This window comes from Pipistrellus kuhlii, unplaced genomic scaffold (assembly GCF_014108245.1).
Source record: "Pipistrellus kuhlii isolate mPipKuh1 unplaced genomic scaffold, mPipKuh1.p scaffold_m20_p_12, whole genome shotgun sequence".
Lineage (NCBI taxonomy): Eukaryota > Metazoa > Chordata > Mammalia > Chiroptera > Vespertilionidae > Pipistrellus > Pipistrellus kuhlii.
In genome coordinates this window covers 35,700,512-35,725,137 of record NW_023425427.1, presented here as the reverse complement: position 1 = coordinate 35,725,137, position 24,626 = coordinate 35,700,512, and the positions used below count along the sequence as shown (strand labels likewise).

The 24,626-nt window shown below is 40.4% G+C and overlaps 1 protein-coding gene and 1 pseudogene across 5 annotated transcripts in view; both read right to left on the bottom strand.

The window, feature by feature from the left end:
- Positions 1–24,626, bottom strand: part of PDCD1LG2 (programmed cell death 1 ligand 2) — a 68,969-nt gene that overhangs the window by 8,571 nt on the left and 35,772 nt on the right. For 4 of the 5 annotated variants that reach the window (XM_045580184.1, XM_045580185.1, XM_045580183.1 and 1 more), the window contains exons 3-5: positions 21,492–21,791; positions 12,834–13,103; positions 5,465–5,599 (exon numbers count right to left, since the gene is read on the bottom strand). In XM_045580184.1, coding sequence (XP_045436140.1) covers positions 5,465–5,599; positions 12,834–13,103; positions 21,492–21,791 — 705 coding nt within the window. The remainder of the gene's footprint in view (positions 1–5,464; positions 5,600–12,833; positions 13,104–21,491; positions 21,792–24,626) is intronic. The other variant, XM_045580186.1, reaches the window with a different exon arrangement.
- LOC118716556 lies at positions 19,124–20,463 on the bottom strand (annotated as a pseudogene).

The following is a 24,626-nucleotide window of genomic DNA, read 5'->3' as shown; positions in this document are numbered from 1 at the left end:
CATGAGCCAGGCCTGTCAGTCTCCACCCAGCACAATGCTGTTCCAGTTCTAAACTTTTCATCCAACCAAACTGAATAATTTCAGCAACCTAACTTCTCCCGATCTCCAGATAATACCCTTTCTCTTCTACAAATTCTAGCTCCAAGCTTGTCAACCTCATGAAAAGATTTCTATTCCCCCAGCATTATCCTTGACCCATAGTCCTCACCAAGTACTTAACAATTGTTGCAAAAACAATGGCTATTGATTGCATCAAAACCGAATACCTACCCCTTGCTATTAAAGTTTAACCATGTTTCTAACATGCCCTGTGCAGTGTTCCCCAGCATTGCTTAGCCTTATAGGCAGACTGAAGGCTACACAACTTATGTAGCTGTACAGAGTTACCATTTTTGTTCTCCAACAAAGATATAGAACAATGCAAGTTCTAGAAAACAACTAGCTGAAATGCCATTGAATAGGAAGATTCTGAACACGTTTAAATTATTCAGTTATCCTCTATGCATTAATAGCATAATGGCTATTTCTTAATTCAAGCTGGGGGAGAAAAAGAGATGAAAAAGAAAAATCGTGACTACTCATAGCTCTGTTCACTTCCCTCCTGTTTGTGGTGACAACCTTTTGTTGCGGCTGAAAAAGAAAAATCCCAGTGATGGAATAAAATTAATGAGAAAATTGTTCTGTTTATAGGCCAAAAGATGGCAGAACAAAAAAATTCAATCCAAAACAGGCCAGTGGTCAAGATGATGGCGTAGGTAAATGTGGGACTCACATCTTCCCACAACCACATCAAAATTACAGTGAAACTAGAGAACAACCATCATTGAGAACTACCTGAAATCTAACTGAACAGAAGTCCTATAACTAAAGATATAAAGCAGAAGCCACATCGATCCTAGCAGGAGGGGAAGAGACTTTGAATGTGCTGCTCCCACACCTCCATGTGGCGGATAAAGATTGGGAGGGATATCTTGCTGCTGAGGTACCCCAGAGGAGGGGTCCTAGTCCCGTACCAGGCTCCCCAGCCCAGGGTTCCAGTGCCAGAAAGGGAAGTCCCCATAACTTCTGGCTGTGAAAATCATCTTGGATTGAGGGTGAGGGAGATGGAGGGTTCCTGGAGTCTCATGCAGTTCCCCTTAAAGGGTCCATGCACGAACTTACTCAGAGTCTCTCACTCTGGGCTCCAGTGCTGTGGCAGCAGCTTGAAAGGCATGTGAGGAACATACTGGGAGGAACTGAATTGTGTGGTGTCAGGGCAAGGGCTAGAGGCACAGCTTTCTCCCAGACAGCTGTATCTTTGATGAGCCCTGGCCCCTACAGAGCTGGAAGGTGGGCTCCATATCCGAGTCTCCATCAATCTGGCTTCACACTGTTCACCCTGCCCTGGTGATTCCCTGAGACTCCACCCCATCCAACCTGTAAATATTTAGAAAAATGTATAGTAATTATTTTACTAGGTTATATTTCAGAACATATTTATTCAAATGTCATTTTATATTTATTGACTCCTGTAAGAATTGGGCTTATTGCTTTATGTCTGTGTTTTTTCTTCCATTTTATTATTAGTAATTTTTTCATATATACATATTATAAAAGTACCAATTTCTAACATATTAGAAATTTGAAAAAAAACAAAATTGTTCTTTACCATTGAGAGTTCGAGAAATAGAAACCTAGAGACCTGTTTTGGAGATCTGGTCTCGATAGCTCACAATTCTTGCTGGATTCTTTTATTGGCGTTGCCATTGGCCCAGCAAGTCAATGAACAAGTTGCTCAAGTACTGTGAGTTGAGATTTTTTTTTTCCCCATTGCCCAAAGACAATTATAATGTAAAATGTATTCAGATAGAGCCAATTTTTATTAAGCATGTTTGCAACAAAGGGCCACAAGTTTTGGAGTCAGATCTATGTTCAAGCCCAGCTATATAACTTCAAAAATATTTTCTGAGCTTCAGTTTCTTCATTTACAAAGTAGACATTACTCCTTGCCTCAAGCAGTTTTTGTGAAATTAACTGCAAAGGGGCTAGCACAATGCTGTCCAATAGAGCTTTCTGCAACGATGGAAATAAGTAATATCTGCTCTGTCCCATTCAGACCCATATGGCTACTGAGCCCTTGAAATATCTAGGCACTTAAAATATGATTGAAGAGTTGAGTTTTTATTTCATTTAAATTTAAAAAACACATGTGGTTAGTATATTTTACAGAGAAGTTTAGCCTATGTACCTGCATATAGTAGGTTCAATGTTAAAGTTTTCTTGAAGAACTGTATTGCCAGGTAATGTTTTGGATACTGGACATATATTGGTGAATAAGAGAAACATAGCCCCTGTACTTATGAAACTTATAGACTAGCAGATGATACAGAACTTGACATTATTTTTACAATAATGTCAATATCACCCTGGAGCACTGATCTGTTGAATGGTCCCTCTTAGTGGGGGATGGTAAAGGGGGGAACTTTTTATGGACTGACAACGGCTGCCCTCCCCAAAAACCTCAGTGCGCAGAGCTGGTCACTGAGGCATAAGGGGGTAAATGTGTTGAGGAGCCGAGGAGCTTTCTGGACAGAAAGAGACTAAAATGGAATCTCTCCAATAGATTGAGAAGTTCAAGCCCAGCTATATAACTTCAAAAAACTATTCCAGAAAAGGAAGTCAGGAACTGGTGTCCCACATGAAGGTTCGAGAGCAGAAGAGGCTGGCTACACACAGCTGTAGCTGAGGCAGGAAGGCCCTCTCCCTTACCAACCAGCCCCTGAGGGTCCTGCTTTGTGAGAAAGGCCAGAACATGTGAGGGGAGCCAGGAGATTTGTCATCCTGCATTGCTCTGGTCTGTGTGGGGATCTGGACCAGCAAGGGGACCTTTGCATAGTGGACAGAGACACCTGGAGGGAACAGGGATGTTGCATGGCAGGAGGAGAAACAGAAGTAGCTTAAAACCAGGGCTCTCTGGTGAACTGACCCAGTTCCCCAGTAGCTTTCTCAGAAGCAGCACTGGCCCTGTGGGCTAAGTAAGCCTCCTGGCAGTTTGTGGGAGTTGGGGAAGTACATACTGTAAGAAGGAGACACTGGACTTTTTGCTAAGATGGGAAGGACAGTGGCTTGAGAAATTAATTGGAAACTGAAAAGAGATGCAATTGCATTTTTAGCTCAAGCTATTAAAATAGGTCCCATGTACTTGTGTGCTGAATATATTGGAGGGAGAAGTAGGCACTAGGCAAGCACCTGACAAGAGGATTTAATGTAATGGGTGTGGTGAGGGGGCAGAGTCAGGGGAGGCTTGATGAAGTGACAGCTTAGTGGAGACCTAATGAATGACACCAACTCAGGTGGACAAGGAAAAATAAAGTAATTTATATGTCTAAAGCTCGGGTAACAAAGGTGATAGTGGTCCCATATAAAGCTGCATACATGAGTCACAACTCCTTGTGAGCATGGTGAAGCCATGGAAGAGATCTGAACAGGAGAGACATGATAGATTTGAGAAATTAAAAGCCCATGCTAGCTAAAAGTGAAAATCAATCATATTGGAGATAGCAGGAGTGGATGCAGGGAGATGAGTGAGGAGGGTTCTGCCCTAGTCCAGGTTGAACCTTGGTAGTGGCAGTGAGATTCAGTTAATCAATTGCAAAATTTTCATTCCCAGGTCACTTCCCACTTTACAGATAGAAAAATCATCTCAAAGGAGTTAGGTGATTTCGTGCAAGACCATAGAACCAATAAATAATAGCACCAGCTCCACACCTAACCTGACTTTGGTTTAAAGCTCTATCCACAGAACCAGCTATTCTCAACCTTTTTTTTTTTTTTTTTTTTTTTTTTTTTTTTTTGTGATACGTGAGTTTGTGTGCATGGCCACCACATTTCTACATTTGTATCCACATATCTCCTATGTAAGAAAGCATATTCCAATGCACAAGAGTTAGGGAGGTTATTATATAGGCAACCATGATTTCACTCAGCTTCATTAAAAACAAATAAACAAAAAAGGAATCATTTGCAAATTTATTCATTCAGCCCTTATTAGTAAAAATCTTTCCACTACAGTTGGTGCTTGAGCCTTGCACCCAGGAGCTACTGATGTCCTCACTCACTCTGGAGATCGAGATGAGGGGAGGATTTTCCCCCTGCTCTACCTTTGAGTATAACTCCACTTTATTCTCCAAAAGGGAATAAGGACAGAAGGCTCTTATTATACCATATTTCCAGACCTGGGTCCTGAGAACCCTCAAAGGGTTCTCAGGCCCCAGGTCTGGAAATTTGGTATAAAGGTAAGATTCTAATGAACTGCACTGCTTTTGCCACAACTCTGAGGTCACAGGTTTGCAGTCACAAAGTTTGACTAAACTTTGACTAAACAGTCAAAGTTCCCTGAGGTCTTTCAGCAGATCCTCTGAACTTTGACTGTTTAGTCAAAGTTCTGTCTAACAAGAACTTGTGATTCCCTCTTTATGGTGGAGTGTCCTTCCCCTCCACTTTTGTTATTTCTCTCTTTTTTATTTCTCTCTTCTTCCTTCTTCCCTTTTCCTTCTTTGACAATAGTTTTTTCAAGTCTACCTTAGAGGGGTTTTAAATATAACCCAAGCTAATACATATAGAGGGCAATGGGCAAAAATAGAGTATGATAATATTTCATGACAGATGAGAATATAGAAGTTAGGTTGTAAATGTGGGAGAACAGCCACGTAAACATCACCCAATCCTCAAATAGTGATCACCCCAAATTCTATCGAGTTACTCCCAGATGACATTTCTTTTTCTATAGACAAGGCTGTGTCTCAATCTTGGGAGGAGCTGGTTGGGTGCTGACAAAGGGATAGTTTAGGGAAGTACCAGATGAGACTGCAGATATTCAGGCCAAGGCTCCAAGGCTGCAGGCATGCTTTGTCCCCGGCTGGCACAGTAGGAGTGAGGATCTGCTGAAAGACCTCAGGGAACCACCAAACAGGTGCTTTCCCCACCCCCAAATTACCTCACACACTTTTCTCCTCCTCTTACCCCACCAGGAGATTCAGATTCCTGGGGGTAAGGGGCGGGTTTAGCCCAGCTCATATCTAGAATGAGGCAAGGAGAGATGAGAGCTGCAGGAGTTGTTAGAAAAGATCCTGGCATCTTTCCACCAGTGAATGCTGACCACATAGCTGTCCAACATTGCCAAAGTAACACCAATCTCATGAGGCTGATGGCACTTCTCGGCTCAAAGAACAAAGCAAACAATTTCATCCACAGAAACAAAATATTCCTTTAAAATAGTCAGTGTAAGAGTTTCAGCTCACTGAAGACTAGAGCCATTTTTTTTGGGGGGTGGGGGTGGGGGGGACCATCAGGACAAACCCAAAGCAATCCATAACCATTGAGTGGATCTGGTGTGAAACCAGGAAGCGTGAGGCCAGTGGCGAAAGCAGAGCCCTTCACTGCAGACACCCAGTCCACATGGTTACTGTGAATAAAACTCACCTACCTTTTCTTGAAGAAAGCTTTTGGCAGCATTGTTTTTTTAGGATTATCATTGCAACTATGAATATTAACGCAATGACGAAGGAAGGGATGATAATGTGAAGCAGCCAAGTTGAAGGGATCTCAGGTTCCATCTCACCTGGGTGAAGGAAAAGCACCACAATTACATGGTAGCTCAGAGGTAAATCAACAAGTTGGCCTTCTGAGTGGGTTATAACCAACATGGCCAACTTGCATTGAGCATCTAATTCACGCTAGGTACTTTCTATGTGCCCTGTGCAGACTAGCTCATTCACTCCTCATAATCACCATAGAGGCAGACTCCACTACGACCCCATTTTACTGGTAAAGAAAGTGAGACCTAGGAAGTTTCCCCAGAGTTATACAGCAAGTGTCAGAACTGAGATATGATCTAGGCTGTCTTGTTCTAGATTCTATGCTTTGCAACATTCTGACACATGTATCATATTCTATCTATGTGTCTACTTACCTACCTACCTACCTACCTACCTGTTTACCTATCATCATCATCATCTCTCTTTATCTTTCCAGTAAGGTAGTCTCTCAGTCCAAAATTGTCTCCCTGTCATGGTGCTTAGAATCTATATGCATTCATTATTAAATATCAAAGAATTACAGGGCCCTGTGGAAAAAATAAAATCTTATAAGTAGTATTCATATACAAAACCTAGTCATTGAAAATTACAATAATTAGCCCCTTTCCTTGTCACAGCTAATGAAGTTCCTGGCACTGTGGAAAAGATGAGTTTAGTAGAGAAGTGGATGAGAAAGTGATTTGGGAGCCTGGAGAAAACTTTATAAAGGAGAGCTCTGAATATCTAAAGGTTAGAATGAGAGCCCAGGCTGACCAAAGACAGGGCTGGAGGAGGGGGGGGGGGGTTAACTGCAGGGAGAAGGAAGTGGACCCAAGATAAGCTATACCTTTTCCATAAACTGAAGTCTGCCTCATGGAGTAACTTATATAGAATAAACACATGGAGTAACTTATACAGAATAAACACAGAAAAACTTGGAAACACTGCTCAGGGGGAAAGGTCCAGTCCTGTCCTCTTCCTCCCCTCCCCAACATAGTGCCTCCTGAGAACCATAGGCAGTTTTAGCTGAGAAGGGCACAGACATCATTTAATCTGAGCCCCTCATTTGAGAATTGACAAAGTTCAAAGATGAGAAATAATCTATCTAAGGTCATCACTGCTAAGCAAGTGGCTAAGCTGAAATTGCAAACCCATATCTCTCTGATCCAAAGCTCTGGCTCAATAGATACTATTCTCTGTCTAAGAGAGTGTGGAACACTAAGGAGGAAAAGGAGTAGAAAGCCTGGCTCATCCATATATTGGATAACCCATCCTTCAAAAAAGTATTTTTATTGAGGTATAATTGACATACAACATTACATTTGGTTTGACGTGTACAACATAATGATTCAATATTTGTACATACCGGCCGAAACCGGTTTGGCTCAGTGGTAGAGTGTCGGTCTGTAGACTGAAAAGTCCCAGGTTCGATTCCGGTCAAGGGCATGTACATTGGTTGCGGGCACATCCCTGGTAGTGGGTGTGCAAGAGGCAGCTGGTCGATGTTTCTCTCTCATCGACATTTCTAGCTCTCTATCTCTCTCCCTTTCTCTCTGTAAAATATCAATAAAATATATTTAAAAAAATATTTGTACATACTGTGAAATGATCACCGCAGTAAGTCTAGTTACCATCCCTCAATGCATAATCCATATTGATTACAGTCATCTCTTCACCCCTAGGAAGTGCTATTTAAGCTCTTGCCGCATGTAATACCATGAGTCAGGGAGTACTGGGACCTCACTGTTCCCACAACAGGAAAAGTGCCTACCTCAGGGCCTTTATGCAGACACTTGTCCTGTCCAGTTCCCTCATAGTCCTTTTCACATACAAAAGCTTATTCGTCCCTGAAGACTTTTCTAATGTTAATATCCAGTGGAACACCAGTCTGCTTAGATTGTAAGTATTTGAAGTGCAAAGACTTTATTTAAGTCACCTCTGAATCCCCTATAAAGCCAACCTACATGAATGGTGTCAGTAAGCATTTGTTGGACTGAATTGACCGTCTACCTAGTCCACCTACCCCTATCTTCCTTGTCAGCAGTTACCTTGTGGCAGACTGTCCCTTATTCCTTTAATCCATTCTGCTTTTCTTCTCTAGTGTTAGCTAGGTGTTAGCTGGACAGAGACTACATTCCTAAGTCTCCCATATAGATAGGTGTGGCTAGACATGTAAATTCATTTCAAGCAGAGGATGGGTCTTTTGAGTTTTGGCTTTAAAACACTGAATATGTCTCTTTTTCCTTTCTGAAGGCTGAAACATGGATATGGCAGTGAGCCAGCCTTGACAATTCAACGGGGGATACCACTCTGGAGAATGGCAGAAAAAGATGGAATGAACCTGGACCACAGAATGATTTTATGGAATATAGCTACTTACCTGCTCTGAATATTGCATGAGGGAGAAATATACTTTTGTGTTGTTTGAGTCACTGTATTTTCAGGTCTCTTAGTCTATATCCTAATACATATTCTTCTAAACTGTTTTTCTAATACTTGCATGCTACTTAACAATGATGTGATGCTGTATGGGAAAGCAATTTGTTTCATCCTTACTCACAAGGAAGCCATGCCTCGTGCAAAAGGTGCCATTTCTTTTCCTGTTTCCATCTTCTCAGAGTGCTAGAGATTTTGTTAGTATAATTTACTTAATAGTCCCAATAGCCTTGTAAAGTAGCTACCATTATTTACCCTCATTCAACAAAGGAAGACAAGGGACACTTCTAGGGTGGCTCAAGTTCTCAAAGCCTAGGTAGCAGAGAGGATTTGAAACTCAAGCCCATCTGACTTCAGAGCCTGCATGCTTGACTACTTCACTGCCAGGCTTCCTAGAAGGGCTTCTCTTGCCAACCCTATACGAATCTGGGCTCCAGTCTCACTGTATGTTTCCTAATGAAAATGCAACCACCGACTGAGCAGAATAAACTCTGTTTTGAAAGGAAAACCGTCACACTGCTCCTTAATTTCTGATAGAAAGTTAGGATGCTCAGTCATCCATTTTAGGGTCATCGGAGAACCACCCACCCCGAGAATTTCAGGGCTGTCTTTGTTTGATTCATTGATTTCTGGAAAAAACCTGTGGTGGGTCACAGAAATCGGTACTCAGCAGCTCAACTTATGAGAATGAGTAGATAGGGGTCAGTCATAAGACAACTTAAAAAGCCTTTGAGAAATAGAAGCTAGGAACCCGTGGGAGGATGTGTGACTGTGGTTTGGTACTTGTACCACAAGTCAGGGCATCATTTGACTACTCTGACTGACTGTCCACACAGTCTGGAGGCTGAGACGACGGGTCTGGGATCATCTAAGACTAAGCCTTCAACCCATTAATCTGACATTGGTTGAGCATTTATTATAAACAGAGCACTCTGTTTTTGCTTTATGTGGGTATAAAGAAGACTCGCGTGAATAATTAAAATACATGGAAAATAAAATAGTAATGGAAGAGAAAAGGTAAGCACAGTCACAGGCAAACAAAGAAGTGATACAATTGGTCCAGGAGGCAAGATGAGGGAAGACTGCTTGTCTCCTGGGGTTACCTGAGCTGCTCTAGAGAGAGAGTGGGCTTGGAACTGGTGAATAGTGATATTTTATGTGGAATAAAGTGCCTGAGCAAAGAGGTCATGGAGGTGGGAGAGGGTCAAGCAAGTTCAGAGAGTACATGATGAGGAAGGGGAGCTGACTGGAGCAGAGGATCATGTCAGGGGATGGTAGGATGAATTTAAAGCTGAGGAGGATGAGTAAAGCTAGCTCGAAGATTTCTAATTGCAAAGATTTCTCCATCTCCCTGCTGGTTGCATTCATGAGCGATATCCCAGGCTTTGATGCAGGCCCCACAGGTCTCTCCCACAACAGTTGACTATCAAATCAGGTGTGTTGGCTCCCCAGAGAGAGAGGGACCCCCTTACTTTATTCTTAGCTTCTCACAGCCTCAAGGCTTCCGGAGAAATGATCAGTCTGCCCTTCTACTTCTCTAACCCGAAGAAAAAATACTGATGCAAAGGACAGATTCTAGTTGTTTCCAAATTCATCTTAGCCAGGTCTGTATTTCTCTGTGGAGATCCTTATATAAATGTCCTTCTAGAAAACCACATTCCATCTGAAGTACTGGCTTACACTTAACCAAACAGAAAATGCCACATAACAAAGGACAGTAGAGTAAACATAGAGGACAGTCAAGGGGAAATAAAGTCCCCTGGGATTGTGAGTATTTAAGCTTCTAAAGCTGTAGTATGAATTAGCTATAGCTCGATATTCATAAGGTGACAAGTCTGGTGGTCTTTGCTGTGATAAAAACAGAAATAAAGATTATTGAAAAGCCAGCTTGCCTAATTAACTATTTTCATTCAAAGTCTACCCTAAAAATGATGTTTCTAATGTTTTTGTTTCTATCAACATCCTTAGCATGATTCCTCTCTTTACGGCTAACATTAGTGTTGGAACTGCATAGAGATGTGTAGGTAGGTAGGGAATTGGGGGGCAGTTGGGGACTTGGAAATAACAGTGCATCTGGATGCCTTTAAGAACTACATCAGGGAGTTTTGTGATATTTTTCCTCAGAAGTAAAAACTAGAAAAATAATGTCCATCGAATCACTTCAAAATTTTCAGTCTGGTCTGCTGATTGGTAAACGTTACTTTAATTTGAGGTGGAGCAGATAATTCTGATGCCCCCAACTCATATTCTGTCCATCTCACCCCAGGTATGGACTCACTTCCCCCTGCCAATCTCATCTCAAGCATGTGCTGCTTCTGTGCCAGGGCTCCCCCATGCTGAAGGCTGGTCCCTCTCACCATTACTTCCAGTGACCCACTTGTAGAATTTTTGCTTCTCATCTCCACAAATTTTAGTTTCCTGGATTAAAAATCCAGCTTCCTGATGGTGAATGATTCTACTATGGGATGTTATACCAAGAAACATTTCTACTGAATCTAATGGTATAGCTACTATCTCATCTGCTTGAGCTCTACCCACTGGTGGACCAGCAGGAAAGAAAAGAATTATTATATTGGTGGAGTAATTGATCTTAATTACCATGAAGAACTTGAAAGCTGTTACATAATGGAGGCAAGAAAGACTGTCTAGAATTCAGGGATCCACTGATTCTGATTCTGATTACTTCCATGCCCATTAGTAACAATGAAAAGGCAATTGTACCACTTAGTCAGCTAAGGGTAAGGCAACTAAAGGTTGAAAGTCTATGTCTCCTAGGTAAACAAACTATTACAAGTGCTGAATGTGGGAAATCTAGAATGTTAGAATGTATGGTGGATGAGATAGATGATAAATATCAATTGGAATCAATTGCAGCTGCAGGAACAGTAGTTTTTTGTTTTGTTTTTTTGTTTTTTTTTTCTTCCATATGACATCTTTTGCAGAGATTGTAGCTGCTTCTCCGCCTGAAGGCTCAGATACAGTAGACTTAATGTAGGGCATGAATGGGCTTGAACAGTACAAAGTTAGACTGTTGTAGCCCCGCCTCACTTCCTCTCAACTTGATGCCTGAGTTCAGCCACAGATTGGGTAGAATCCTGGTTGGGCTTTGATTCACTTCATGGTCAGTGATTCTTGGATAATTGCCTTCTGTCCTGGAGTGACTCTGACACTACAGATGCTGAGGGAGCTCACTCAGACCACAAGCATGCTCAGCTCACAGTGGAAGAGAGTTCATACTCCTGAGGACAACTGTCAACCACTGGGGATGAAAGCAGTTGCATTAGAGGACTTCCACCTGAAGACCTCTGAGTAAACATCTTAGGAGGCCATCTGTATGCTGCTCAGGAAGTCCTTGCATATTTGAGCTCCTGTTACCCACATCAACTTTGATAATGCATCCTTATTCTGCTTTTCCTTCTTTTCCTTCTTTCCTCTCATTTCTACTCCCTGGGATCAACCCATAAATAACTGCATGCCCAAGAGCCCTAATCATAGGCTCAGTTTTGTCTAAGACAAAGGACAAGAAGTGACATATAATGACAACATAGTTAATTTTCTCTAGTCAAATTAACCAGTACTAGGAAATGTCCTTTATTCTGAGATGATATTCTTTATTTGTATGCTAGTAGAATAATAACTCCCCTCAAAAATGTCCACGTTCTAATCCCTGAAACCTGTGAATATGTTATCCTACATTGCAAGGGGTTTTACAGATGTGATTATGTTAAGGAACTTGAAATGGGTCAAGTATCCTGAATTATTGAGTTCCAGTAGTCACAAGGGTCCCTAAGAGGTAGAAAGGAGAGGAAAGAGAGTTAAAAAAAAAAAAAAAAAGATGTGATGACAGAAGCAGAGGTATGCAGCTGCTGGCTTTGAAAGTGGAGGAAGGGTCCATGAGCTAAGGAATGCAGGTGGCCATTAAAAACTGGAAAAAACAAGAAAATACATTCTTCCTTGATTTGATTTGAGCTTAGTGAAGGCTTTTTCAGACTTCTGACTCCCAGAAGTGTAAAATAATAAATTTGTATTGTCCTAAGCTCACAAAGTTTGTGGTAATTTGTTATAGGACCACCAGGAGACCTGTGTACTTGGTGATAAATGTCCCGTCTCTTATGAAATGATTGCGATAATACATGTTAGCTGCTCTTATTTGTCAAATAAATGTCCTTACTTGGCATATAAAAAAAATGGTCAGACTTCAAAAAGCATTTGAGATTTTGCTAGTGTATGAAGTTCTAAAAGTATGAGACTCAGCATAGCCAGTGTAAGCTCTGCAAGATTTTTTTATGAGAAGCCAGTTTTCCTGTAAAACCTCCAAACCATTTATCTGGCAGCAAAGCCAGGAAAGTGATATTCATCCTGCTGAGTAATTAGCTTTTGTGCTGGATATTTTCTGTTTTCTCTTCAGACCATTATCTACAATTCAACATTCTGTTCTGAGCTCTGAGAGGTTGATCTTTATAGACTGGATCAGTGGATTCCCTTGTTCTCTGACAGTTGGATCTAGCATAATGGGATGCACCAGAAGATCAGAGGGTGGGAGAAGCATGAGGGTGGGATATTTATTCACCCACTTGCACCCTTTGGCAGATGCTGCGAGTGGCAGAATCCTCTTACTGGAGGGCACAGCTCTGTCACTTGGTGCTTTCCCCACAGCTCCCTTTGACTGCAATAGTGGTCATGGCTTCCCCTACTGTTGAAGCCCCAGGGTCATTCACTATCCTCAGTAGTTTCTTTTAATCCTGATCATAACTTCATAAATAGTCCCTTTATTATACTCTCCTCAAATTACTCATTCTGAGTGAACCCTGACTGATAGTCAGGGAGGGCAGCTGCTCTTACCTTGAGGGTCAATGATGGCTGAAGTAAGTTCCTTCACATCAGCGTTCCAGAACTCACAGGTGAAGTTTCTGCCAGGGAGTGGCTTTAGGCGCAGAATACTCGTGACCTGGTAGAGTCCATCAGAGGTCTCCCTGTGGCTAGTGTTGGCAGAAACGCTGATGTTTGGCCAGAAGACTTCTGCCAGGGGGTACCCTTCAGCCTGGCAGGTGAGCTCCACCTCATCTGTCCCTGGAACCTGAAGGATGCGAGTGTTTATTTTCTTGTAGGAAGCTGGGCAACAGAAGAAGAAAAAATAATAATAAGTCTTTCTTTTCTGATTCCTGTAGAGCTTGTACCCAATACCATATGAAATAAAGAAAATAATCATTATCAATATTAAGTAATAATACCTTTACTTTTTAAAAACATTTCCTTTGTTCCAGGAAATGGAACACATTTTGCACACATTGAGTTATTTAAGTTTTACAAGACAGCAAAAATGGTATTGTTGATATTCCCAATTCTTGTTGGAGGTAACTGAAGCCAGAGAGGTTGAATGCTTTGTGTGATGAATGACCTTAGAGTCTGATCTGCAAACCTGGAGTCTTAGGTTATGAGCTGAAGGAACAAGAAACAAAAGGACTCTATTCTAAGTCATATTCTCCTATATATTACCAGAGAAGCCCCAGAATAAGGATAGGGGAAAGGGGAACATCATGTGCTTATCCACTTATTTAAAAATGGCTGTCATTTTCCATTTGGTATTAATTCTTGTGTATATTGTTCACTTAGTTTAGAACATGAAGAGGAATAGTGGAGAGCGGCTTTAATTCCTGACTCCTTCCTCTTAACATACATTATGTCATTTAAACTATACAAGGACCTTGTGAGGTAGGTAAAATTCATAGTCTTATTTTGTAAATAAGGAAACAGCTGGAATCAGGGATAGATTGGGGGGAGGAGACTTGAACCCATGCCCTTCACAGCTACTGTATTCTCAATTTTGTATTGGAATCATCATCAGAGGATGATTCTCTATGTAACTGAAAATGTCTAGGGATGGAGCAATATAGAGAAAGGATGTTTTTAAGAGGGACTTCGGAGTACCCAGAACTAGTATACAAAAAGAATCAGGTTCTGAACCAGCCTACTGAAGGTCTTGAACCAGTTAGACTAACCCTGTGGTTGGCAAACTGGCTTGCAAGCCACATGTGGCTCTTTGGCCCCTTGAGTGTGGCTCTCCCTCAAAATACCATGGCTCGGCAAGTCTATTTTGAAGAAGTGGCATTAGAAGAGGTTTAAGTTTAAAAAATTTGGCTCTCAAAAGAAATTTCAATCATTGCACTGTTGACATTTGGCTCTGTTGGCTAATGAGTTTGCCGACCACTGGACTAACCAATCTCAGAGCCAAATACTAATAATCAGTCATGCATTCTGAATACTCATTTTGTGTTATTTATCTACAGTTTTCCCTCCTTTGTATGATGTTCTTTTATAGTCATGTTGTCCTATTATGTTGTACGTTATTTCTGAAGCTCTGGGGTATTTGGGGGAGATGGAGGATCATAAATGAATTTATAAGAGTAGTATAGTGGGTGAGGGTCTGGCCTGCTCCCACAGGGCAGCTTGGGATAAGAAGCTGATTTTCATGGCCAAGTTGATAGGTGATTTCAGAACTAGGAGGGTGAGGAATCAGGACCTGGGCCAAGGCTTGCACCTGAAGATATAGATAGATAGATAGATAGATAGATAGATAGATAGATAGATAGATAGATAGATATAGATATAGATATAGATATAGATATAGATATAGATATAGATATAGATATAGATAGATAGATATAAGATATATATATATATATATATATATATATATATATATATATAGAGAGAGAGAGAGAGAGAGAGAGAGAGAGAGAGAGAGAGAGAGAGAGATGGGAGAGATGTTAAACTAAAAGAATCAGCAAAGTTTAGGGAAGGGAGAGGAGAACACGTCTACATTTATAAAACTTAAAGACATTTCCACAGTATTTGGGAAGTGGCTGAAATGGCATCACTACCAGCAACACACAATGAGGAAGCTAGATTGAGGGTATTATTCTTAGGAAAAGATGAGTACATTTTAGAATTTCAGAGGTGGGAGTATTCTTAAAATACAACTAACCCAACTTCTGCTCTAGAAATATCTTTAGTAACTTTGGAAGATAGATATCTTGATGCATGCACTTGGAAATACATTCTGCAGTTGTTGGGTATAAGTTTCATATATATTAGTTAGGTCAAAATGGTTATGTTGTTCATTCTTCTATTTTTTTTGTTTGTTCTCTCAGTTATGATAGAGATGATTCAAAGTCTTCAAATATAATTGTGGATTTGCTTATGTCTCCTTTTATATCTGCCAGTTTTTGTTTTATATATATTGAAGCTACGTGTTTGATGTACACACATGTCTTCCTGTTGAGTTGACATTTTTTATCATTATGAAATGTCCCTTTTTATTTTTAATAATTTATTTTCTAATATTAGTAACTTGCTAGATAACTAACTTTTCATTAAGTAAGTCTATGAATGGAAGCTCTTACTTCTAGAAGTAGTTATTGCCATCATTAGACAATAAAAAGTTCAACTTTCATTGAAAAAAAAAGCATCCTTATGCCAAGTCAAATTTTGCCTCATGGTGACTTCAACCATTGGTTCTTGTCTGATTTAGCACAACACCACATGGTAAGCACAGCAGTTGGAACATAGGCTTCGGAATCTGAAAGGTTTGACTGGGCTTGAGCCAAAGTCTGGTTACACAACCTATTGACCCTTTAGGTTTTTCATTTATAAAATTGGTACAATAATACTTATCCTTAACAGGAGTGTTAGAATGATTAAATAAATGAGTTACATGTCTAAAACATAATAAATACTCAATTAGTGTTAGTAATTATTAGCTCTTCCATATGAGAAGGCAACTCTTCCAGTATTTGAAGATAACTGATGAAACTCCATAGTCTTTTCATTTGTAGATAAACAAGTCTTTTTCTATCAACCATTTCTCAGAAGACATAGTTGTCAAACCCAGTGCTAGATACCAGTTTTTGGATTCACTTTCTTTCTTTCTCTCCTTCCCCCCCACCCCCCCGCCCGCGCCCAATGTAATGTGAGCTATATTCCAAGTGTTATCTAAGCAGTACAAAGTATAATTACCTCCTATGCATTGGACACACTTTAGGCCCAACAGGCTAGGGTCATAAGACGAATTTTGTTAAATAAATGAACTACTGCCTAGCCTGGTTCTCTGTAACAGACCCCTTGGCATTTGGAGACTATCTCCAGGTTGACCCAAGACCATCAATCACCCTTTGCTGCCCCTGACTCAACAACTACTAGTTGTTCAGTCTGTTATAGATACAGGTAACTACTACTATTCAACCCGCATTTTACTACTTTATGCACAAGGTGTGTGCTGTGTGGGTCCTGATCCTGTTTGTCCACAGATCCATCCCTCAACTTTTCTTCTCTGCTTTTTACTGCAGGAAGACTGATTCCTGCAGGCTGTGTATTCCAGGTTCTTGACAGCCGATAGGAACATGATGGGAAGCTTGAAGGGTGAGAGAGGGGGAAATGTTAGGGTATTCCTCCCCCCGTGTGCTATGCTATACTGGTCTCTCCAGCAACACCTACATCTCTCCCCTGGCTTCTGCTATCTTTGGACAGGCACACTGGGATTCCAGGGTCTGTCATGTGACTCTGGGTCCTATGCTCCACCAACCTGCCTTCCTGTTTTCCCTCCAGCCCACTGGTGGTAGCAGCTTCCTAGATAGGCTTCATAGTCTATTCCATCAAAAGATTTCCTGATTTAAATCTCCAATGGTTATCCTACAATGGTTTAAGTGGTTTCTGTTTTCTTGAACTATATGATTTATAAATTACTGGCAACTCTAGCATTGCTGAAATAAATATAAGCTGTACATAGTATTATCAGTTTTATCATCATAATTACTGTAACTATGGTTAAAATAAAAAAGTAGGTTTCCATGTTCTAGCCTCAGACAATCCCAACAGATTTCTAATAATCACTGACAAAAAATTTTTTTTTTTAGGATTTCTCTCATTTGTCTGGAGAGGAACCTCAGGTTAAACAGTTTATAATTCACAGAAGCTTTTCCTCCCCTTCAAAATTCATTGTTCCTTGACTCCAGCTTTCCTTATTCCCTTCCGCTTCCCCAGTGGAGAAGAGACACCAAGATCAGAGCCCCATCAGTAAGTTCTTTTAGCAAATGCTTTCTCTGGGCCTAGAGGCTGAAAGCATTGCTATCTTTTCACTACCGCGTGGCTCCTCTCGGCCTGTTTCCTCCTTAGGCCCTGCGTTTTCCCTTCTTAGGGTGAAGACCATTTCTCTAGTAATTAAGAATGGGAGCCATGCCGCTTCCTTCCTCCACTTGCTAAAGTTGCACTCTCTGTGTCTCTGGGGCCTTTTTCTCAGTTCATTCCAGGTGTTGGCTCTCTCCATTCTTATCTTCATGCTTTGCCCAGGCCTCCAGGTTGGTGTGGTCCTTCTATTCTTAGTACTTGCTGTGTCTGTTGGGGATTCTTTGCATAGGCCAGTTCTCAACCTGCGGGCTCAATTCCTGGGCTGTCCCAGTCTCTCAGAGCCACTGTATTCTGTTTTCCCAGCCATGCTCCCTGCTCTTCCTTGGACACATTTTTCACTGTTTTTGCAGTTGCTTTTCAGAACCTGGCTTTTCAGAAGCTGCAGTCTCTTGATACTGTCTCTTCTGGACTCGCCAGCCATATTACCTACTATAATATTTCCCTCCCTTTGCTTTTGAAATCAGTTAATCAGTTCGCTTTTCACTATATTTAATATGAACTGTTGCCCAGACATTAAGTAAGGTGCAAAAAATATTTTCAATGTTTATACCATAGGTCAGACATTTTAAGAAAAAAGCTTGTCCTTCCTTTAGTCCTATTTCATGTAAACAAATCCTAACTGGGGCTCCAGTTCTTCCCTGCTTCCTTCAGAGATCCCTGATCAGGATAAAATACTCTTAGGTGATAAGCTTCAACTTATTTTTTTCTTGTATTTCTCCGAAAAAAAAAAAAAAAATGTGATCCAGTGTGCACCCTCTCACATATTTAATTCTTAAAGATTTTAGTGTTTCTAGGTTGGAAAATATATGACATTTAGAAGTTTAGAAACATTTATATTTTTAGTAAAACAATTATTTCATTCTTACATATGTATTCAATGTCATCTAGATATGGAAGAAAGTTTTTTATAGACACTGCCATCTATTGAAAAATGCATATAAATTTTTTTTCTCTAATAGTCAGAGCTTTACTTTGTTTCTTTTTAATCTTTGAACCTTCATTTTCATTCCACTTTTCTATAGAATTTTATCCTCGTGCATCATATTTTAAAGTTTTTATTGATTATTCCATGTTTCTTTGAAACCAAACATGATGTGTGGCTATTGAAATACAATATTTTTTCTTGTGACTGTAAGGCTTCAAGTGTTCAAAGCTATCTTCTGCATTAAAATCTAATTTCCATTATTATTAGCACATGTAAAATCAAACATAAAAATATGAATATTGATAATTATTAAACATAAATTTTTATTGGAAATGTATCACTTAATGGGATGGATGGGGCTTTCTTCCTGATTTCTTCATGAATCATGAATCTTCATGAGGATGCATATGATTTATGATTGAAATGAGACAAGATTCAACATCAATTCTATTTCTATTTGTCATTTTTAATAGCTATAAGAACTTCATGCTTTGCCCAGGCCTTCAGGTTGGTGTGGTCCTTCAATTCTTAGTACTTGCTCTGTGTCTGTTGGGGATTCTTTGCCCATAGTGGGGATAAACATAAGGCATTTCATTCTTTGAAAGACTTATGTTTATATGGCAACAATTACTTCATCTTTTATTATATTATTATCAGGTGCTCATTTATTAGGGTCTCCTTCAATTTTGTTGAAAACAGAGAACTTGATATCTCCTCATCTGCAATAGATTTGTTAGTCATTGCAATTTGATAAGTTATCAATATTTCTAATTACTCTTTTGTTTAGGGTTATGAAGGGGTTTTTATTGTTGTTGTTTTTTATAGAGAACCCACAATTCAGTTTTATTCAGAGAAAAGAAAAAAGATACTTTTGATCATACTGGAAAAAACACAGCCATAGGTTTGGAATGTGTACACACTACACATGAAATGAGGACAATATTCTGCTAATAGAATTGATTTACTGCTGCATTTGTCTTCTGTTTGTCCGATATTAACAATTATAAACAGAGCAGCGTAACAATTTGAAACAATCCTTACAGTGGTCAGACACAACTTTTCACTTCTCTTCACACCACTGGTTCTCTTTGCGTACCTGGGCTTCCTCTTCTTCAGTAAAGTCATTTTTGAGATTAAAGTTCTTGTGGATCTCTTCAAGGGTTTTCCCCTTGATCATCTTGGCAATAGTCTTGTATGTAAATCAAGAAAACCTTTGATGTTTAAATCGTTTGCAGCCAGAATAAATTCAAATAGTGTTATTATCAACTCTGAGGAATTCTTGGTCCCAAACAGGGATATCATCTATTCCCTTTTCTTTGTTCTCATCGTCGTTAGGAGGAAGAGGCCATCCTTGTGGTGGGTGTACCACTGAGTGACCTTTTTTAATATTGCTGCATTAACATTTGGTAGAGAAACTGTGTCATCATTGCCTTCAGCATCCATTCCCAAATCTTCTAAAATGGTCTTGATAGTCACAGATTGTTTGGCAATTTCAACATCAGCTTTAAATATCTCTCCATCAGAACCCTGCAACTTAATTGCAGGCATGGTGCTCAGTCTCAAGGAGAGAGCGGGCTGGAGGCTGACAAGAATGGGACAGCATCAGCAGAATCAAAAGAAAAATGTGGAGAACAAGGCCACTTCCCAGGCTATGGAGGTTTTTGCACTGTGGGGCAATGCACTGTATTCGTGATGGGTGACAGGTGGGCTTTTCTGAAATGGGAGAAAGCAATACTAAAAGAGGAAGTGTTCTAGGGGAACCCCAAGAGCCTTGCCTGGAAGGCACATTCTCAGGCGCAATCAGTTTGGGGGAAAAGTACTTGGGGAAGACGAAGATTGAGAAACTCACTTCCTAAAACTGCCTGTGCCTGTCCACTCCTTAGAAAAAGTCTTTGTGATCCCCATATAGCCTAGTTTGGAGACCATTAACAAGTTAAGAAATTAATTAGTTAATTGTTTAATTAATTTATAAAGAATAAATCTGCTCCATAGCTGAGCCATCCCTGGTCTAGGTGAGGAAGCAAGCAGAGTGCCTTCTCAAGAATAAAAAATAGCCCTCAGCCACAGAGAAAAAATGGGACATTTGACCCCTAATTGAGCCAAAATCCTAGATGCTTTACAGCATTCAAATAGAGACCCACAAACGTGGGGGCCTTAAGGGGATCATGAAATGTACAGTCTTCTCTCTTCCTGTTAATTGAACTCAGACTAACTTCAATGTTCTGGAAGTTCCTCCCAGTTTAAGTCTGGAGGTAGGAAATGCAATAAAGATAGAAAGCAGGTCCTAGCTGGTTTGGCTCGGTGGTTAGAGTGCTGGCCTATGGAGTGAAGGGTACCAGGTTTGATTCTTATCAAGGGCACATGCTTGGGTTGTGGGCTTGGTCCCCAGTGGGAGGCATGCAGCTGATGTTTCTCTCTCATCGTTGATATTTCTATCTCTCCCTTCCTCTGTGAAATCAATTTATATATATTGAACACAGAGGAATGGGAACAGCTATTTTTTTTAAACTTTCATTTTATTTTTAAAAATTGATTTTAGAGAGAGAGATAGAGGGTAAGGGAGAAAGAGGGAGAGAGAGAGGGAGAAGGAGAGGGAGAGGAAGAGGCGGAGGAGGAGGGGAAGGAGGAGAGGGAAGAGGAGGGGGAGGGGGATATATGTTATCTACCCACTTGTGCATTCACTGGTTGTCGTCTGCATGTGCCCTTACTTGGAGACCAACCTGCAAACCTTGGTGCATCTATGATGCACGTGGTCAATGCTCCAGCCAATGAAGTTACCCTGGGCTCCTTCAGGCCGCCCACATCACTTCTGTGAACTTCTATTCATCAGCAATTAATGAGGCTTGGACTAGAGTAGTGCCCTTCAAGCCTTTTAGACTGACCCAGAGTGAGGCAACAGACAAAACATACAACCTCTGATGTATTTTATTCTACTCATTTTGTTCACTCGTTTTATTGGGGGGAGAGGGGGGAGCACCTACCTGATTACTACTCACTAAACCGATATTTTAATTCATAAATGGATGGCAAACCATGGTTTAAATAACTCTGGACTGGGGGAATAAGCTGTTCTCAAAGAGTAGCTTAATAATCAAGCAATGTTTCTCAAACAAACTGTGAATTAGGCACAGCCAACCTTTGACTCCTCCCCTCCTTTCAAGGACTCATGGCTGCCTTCCTCTAGCCCCATTTATTCCTGCTACTCCTGCTCCTATTTCCCTTACCGCAGCAGCCTTGTATGCATATGGAACACGTTATTACTGACCAGGTACTTTTCCTTTCTTTGCGATAGCTCTGTCTCCTTAGAACCATCCTCCCAGCTTTAGCTCGAGCTCACTTTAGGTCCTTGTTGGAGAGATGTTTCCACAGTTCCTGGCCCCGAAACTACTCACCTTTGACTTTTAGAGTCAGGTACTTGTAGTCCCAGGAGCTCCTATAGACGACCACGCAGCGGTACTTCCCCGCGTCGCTCAGCTGGACTCGGGGGAAGTGGAATAAGGCCTTGCCCAGGGGCAGCTGCTCCTTCAGCAAAGTGGCGCTGTTCAAGGATGTATTGTCTTCCAACTTTTGCAAACTGGCTTGTATATATTCAACATCCAGGTCATCTTCAGAGTAAAAGTCACACTCCAGGGTCACATTGCTGCCTTGTTCCACTGTGTATAGTTCTTTAGGGATCACCACTCTGAATAAGGCTAAAGAGAAAACAAGATATTCTCCCATTGTCTGCCTTCACATTTCAGTTCTGTGCAGAGTGGAAGCCAAAGGGACTCAGGCCACCCCGATTTTCTAGGGAATATCCATCATTATCTGGGCATTGCTTGGGCTCATTTCTGTCCCTTCCCCATCTGGGCAAGAGTGGACTTCTCTACACACTGTTCTGAGGTAGTTTTCTCCTCTCAACACTCCCCACCTGTACACCTGATGGCCCTCCTACCACCTATTATCCAGGCTCATCTTTTTTCATGTGAATGAAATTACATCATTCCCTGAAAAAAAGTGAATTACCTTTCACCAGTGATAATAATTACAATCACTACGTGTTGAGTTCTTACTATGTGTTAAGCCTCTGCTAACTCGTTTGTCAAAAATGTATTAACTATCTTAATGAGCCAGGTTCAGGAATTTACACTAATTGAACTTTCCTCATAGCACTTCCTTTTTTTTTTTTTTTTTTTTTTAACACATGATAAAATAGGAAACAGGGAAGAAAAATGGGGCTTGCAAGGAAGATTAGCTGCTGAGTCTGAGATATAATAAGAATTAGAGGACTCTGGGTACAATTTAATTAACAAATGTATTTATCACACTATGCTTTCTTTTCACGAGAGGAACGTCTGTAACTTCCTCTGGAACTCCCCATAGCACAGAGCAGAACTCCCCTCTTGACTGTCTGGGCCTTTGACAAAAATGCATTTTCTGCTTGCTTCCCCACTCTGCCTTGTACAGGGCTGTGTGTACCAGGCTGCAGGCATACAGCACGCTACCTCTCAGACAGCTGATGTTTTTCAGCTAATGTTCACAAGAGAAAAAAGCAATTAGCAAACATGGATCATGTATATGAATACCTCAGAATAACTAGGAAATTTTTATTTGGGAAGGCTTTTTTAAAGCATAGTAATTAATGCTCTGGACCCACTTAGAATTCCTTCAAATTAAATTCTAATTCTTTTGTGAGGCTAGCATCAATTTTTTAAAAATTTCCCTAATATGCAAAGAACTTTGAGAACCACTGGTTAGACAAAACACCTGCACCTGCAAACATCTTTTATCATCCTGCCATTTAAGTGTTGTCCTCAGTTTCTCCTTGGAGCTAGTTAGGAATGCAGAATGTCAGGGCCTGCCCCAGACCTAGAGAAGCAGAATCTGCATCTTAGCATTGATGGCGTGATTCACGTGCACATTAACATTTGAGAAGTTGAGTTAAAGCTCTGGGATGCATTGGGACTTTTAATGGGAAGTAGAATAATAGTTAATATTTATTAAACACAATGAGCCAGACACTGGGCTAGCTTTACATCATCATCTCATTTGATGTTTCCTAAATCCTGCAAGGTAGGAGTTACTGCTCCCATTTTACAGTTGGGGAAACTGAGGCTTAAAGAAGTGATACACTTGAGCAAGGTCATGGAGTTGGAATTCAAATTTATATATCTGGGACTTGAAAACTTATACTCCTAACAACTTTACAGATATGACTATATACCCACTGGCATGTACATACTATTGAATACATCCATGAATAAAACAGAAATTTTTTCATCTTTGTACTAAAAAAATACATTTGTTTTATATTTTATACACTTCGTAGTTATTAATTTAACCTTCAGCTTAGCATTGCATTCCTGAAGTTATCAGACAAAGGAGAAAATTAGAAAATTTCCGTGACTACAAAATTAAGCTAATAAGACAGGCTTTCGCCATTATTTGGGGCCCTTAACTAAGTTAAAGGGTAAAGGAGTTGGCCAGGGCATGAAAAACTCATACGTGCAGGTTTTTTAGGCAAATTAAAGCAGTTTCCTTGACTAATGCTGGAGCCTTTGAAAAATTTTATATAATGTACACATACTTTAATAATATATTGATCCACTGAATCTACATTTTACAAAAGATAAAAAATTATATAATCCAGTTCAACCTGCATACAATTAGGGTGCACTTATAGTGCTGGAGTCTTTTTGAAAGTTCTTGGGGTAACTTTACATTTTATTTGCAATCAAGAATCAATGGGAGCCAGCACCTGTCACATCTCCAGTAAACACAAAATAAATCATTTGCATTGCCTCCCAAGATAGCTTCCTCTTTAAGCTAATTTTATACTTTTTTTTTTTGTACTTGACAACAGAACCTTAGACTTGTTCCTACTTCCTACCTAATGTGCTTATAAGTTGGGGGCTGCTTAAGAAAAGCCACAGTTTTCAGAGAACTCTAATTTTTGGTTCAAGATAAAAGCCTGCTCTGGGCAGCTGACTCAGGCACTCCTTTGTATAGGAACTCTGCATGGAGACATCTTAGAAATCCATCCCCCAACCTGATTCTTCTGTGTTGTATGCCTAAGGGGTCAACAGAAGTAGTTTTGGAGAAGGAAGATAGAATAAGTGGAGTGACCCGGGGTATAGGCCCTGCCCCAGAGTGATATCAAATATCACCATGGTCATGTGCCCTCCTGATTTTATCTATCTCTGGAAGATGAAGAAAGAAAGAAACATCAATGAAAAGAGTAAAATTTAGGTTACTTTTTTCTTCTAAGACATGACAACAGATAAAAGTAAATACCTTTCTTAAATGTATTACAAGATGAGTTATAAGATATTGTTAGGTATATATATATATATATATATATATATATATATATATATATGGCTAATTTGCTAAGTGTCCCTCTGTTTGACTATTTGATCAGTCGCTATGATGCACACTGACCACCAGGGGACAGACGCTCTGACTGGTAGGTTAGCTTGCTGCTGGGGTCCAGCCAATAGGGACTGGATGAGACAGGCCAGTCATGCCCTGGAGCCCTCCTCTGCAGT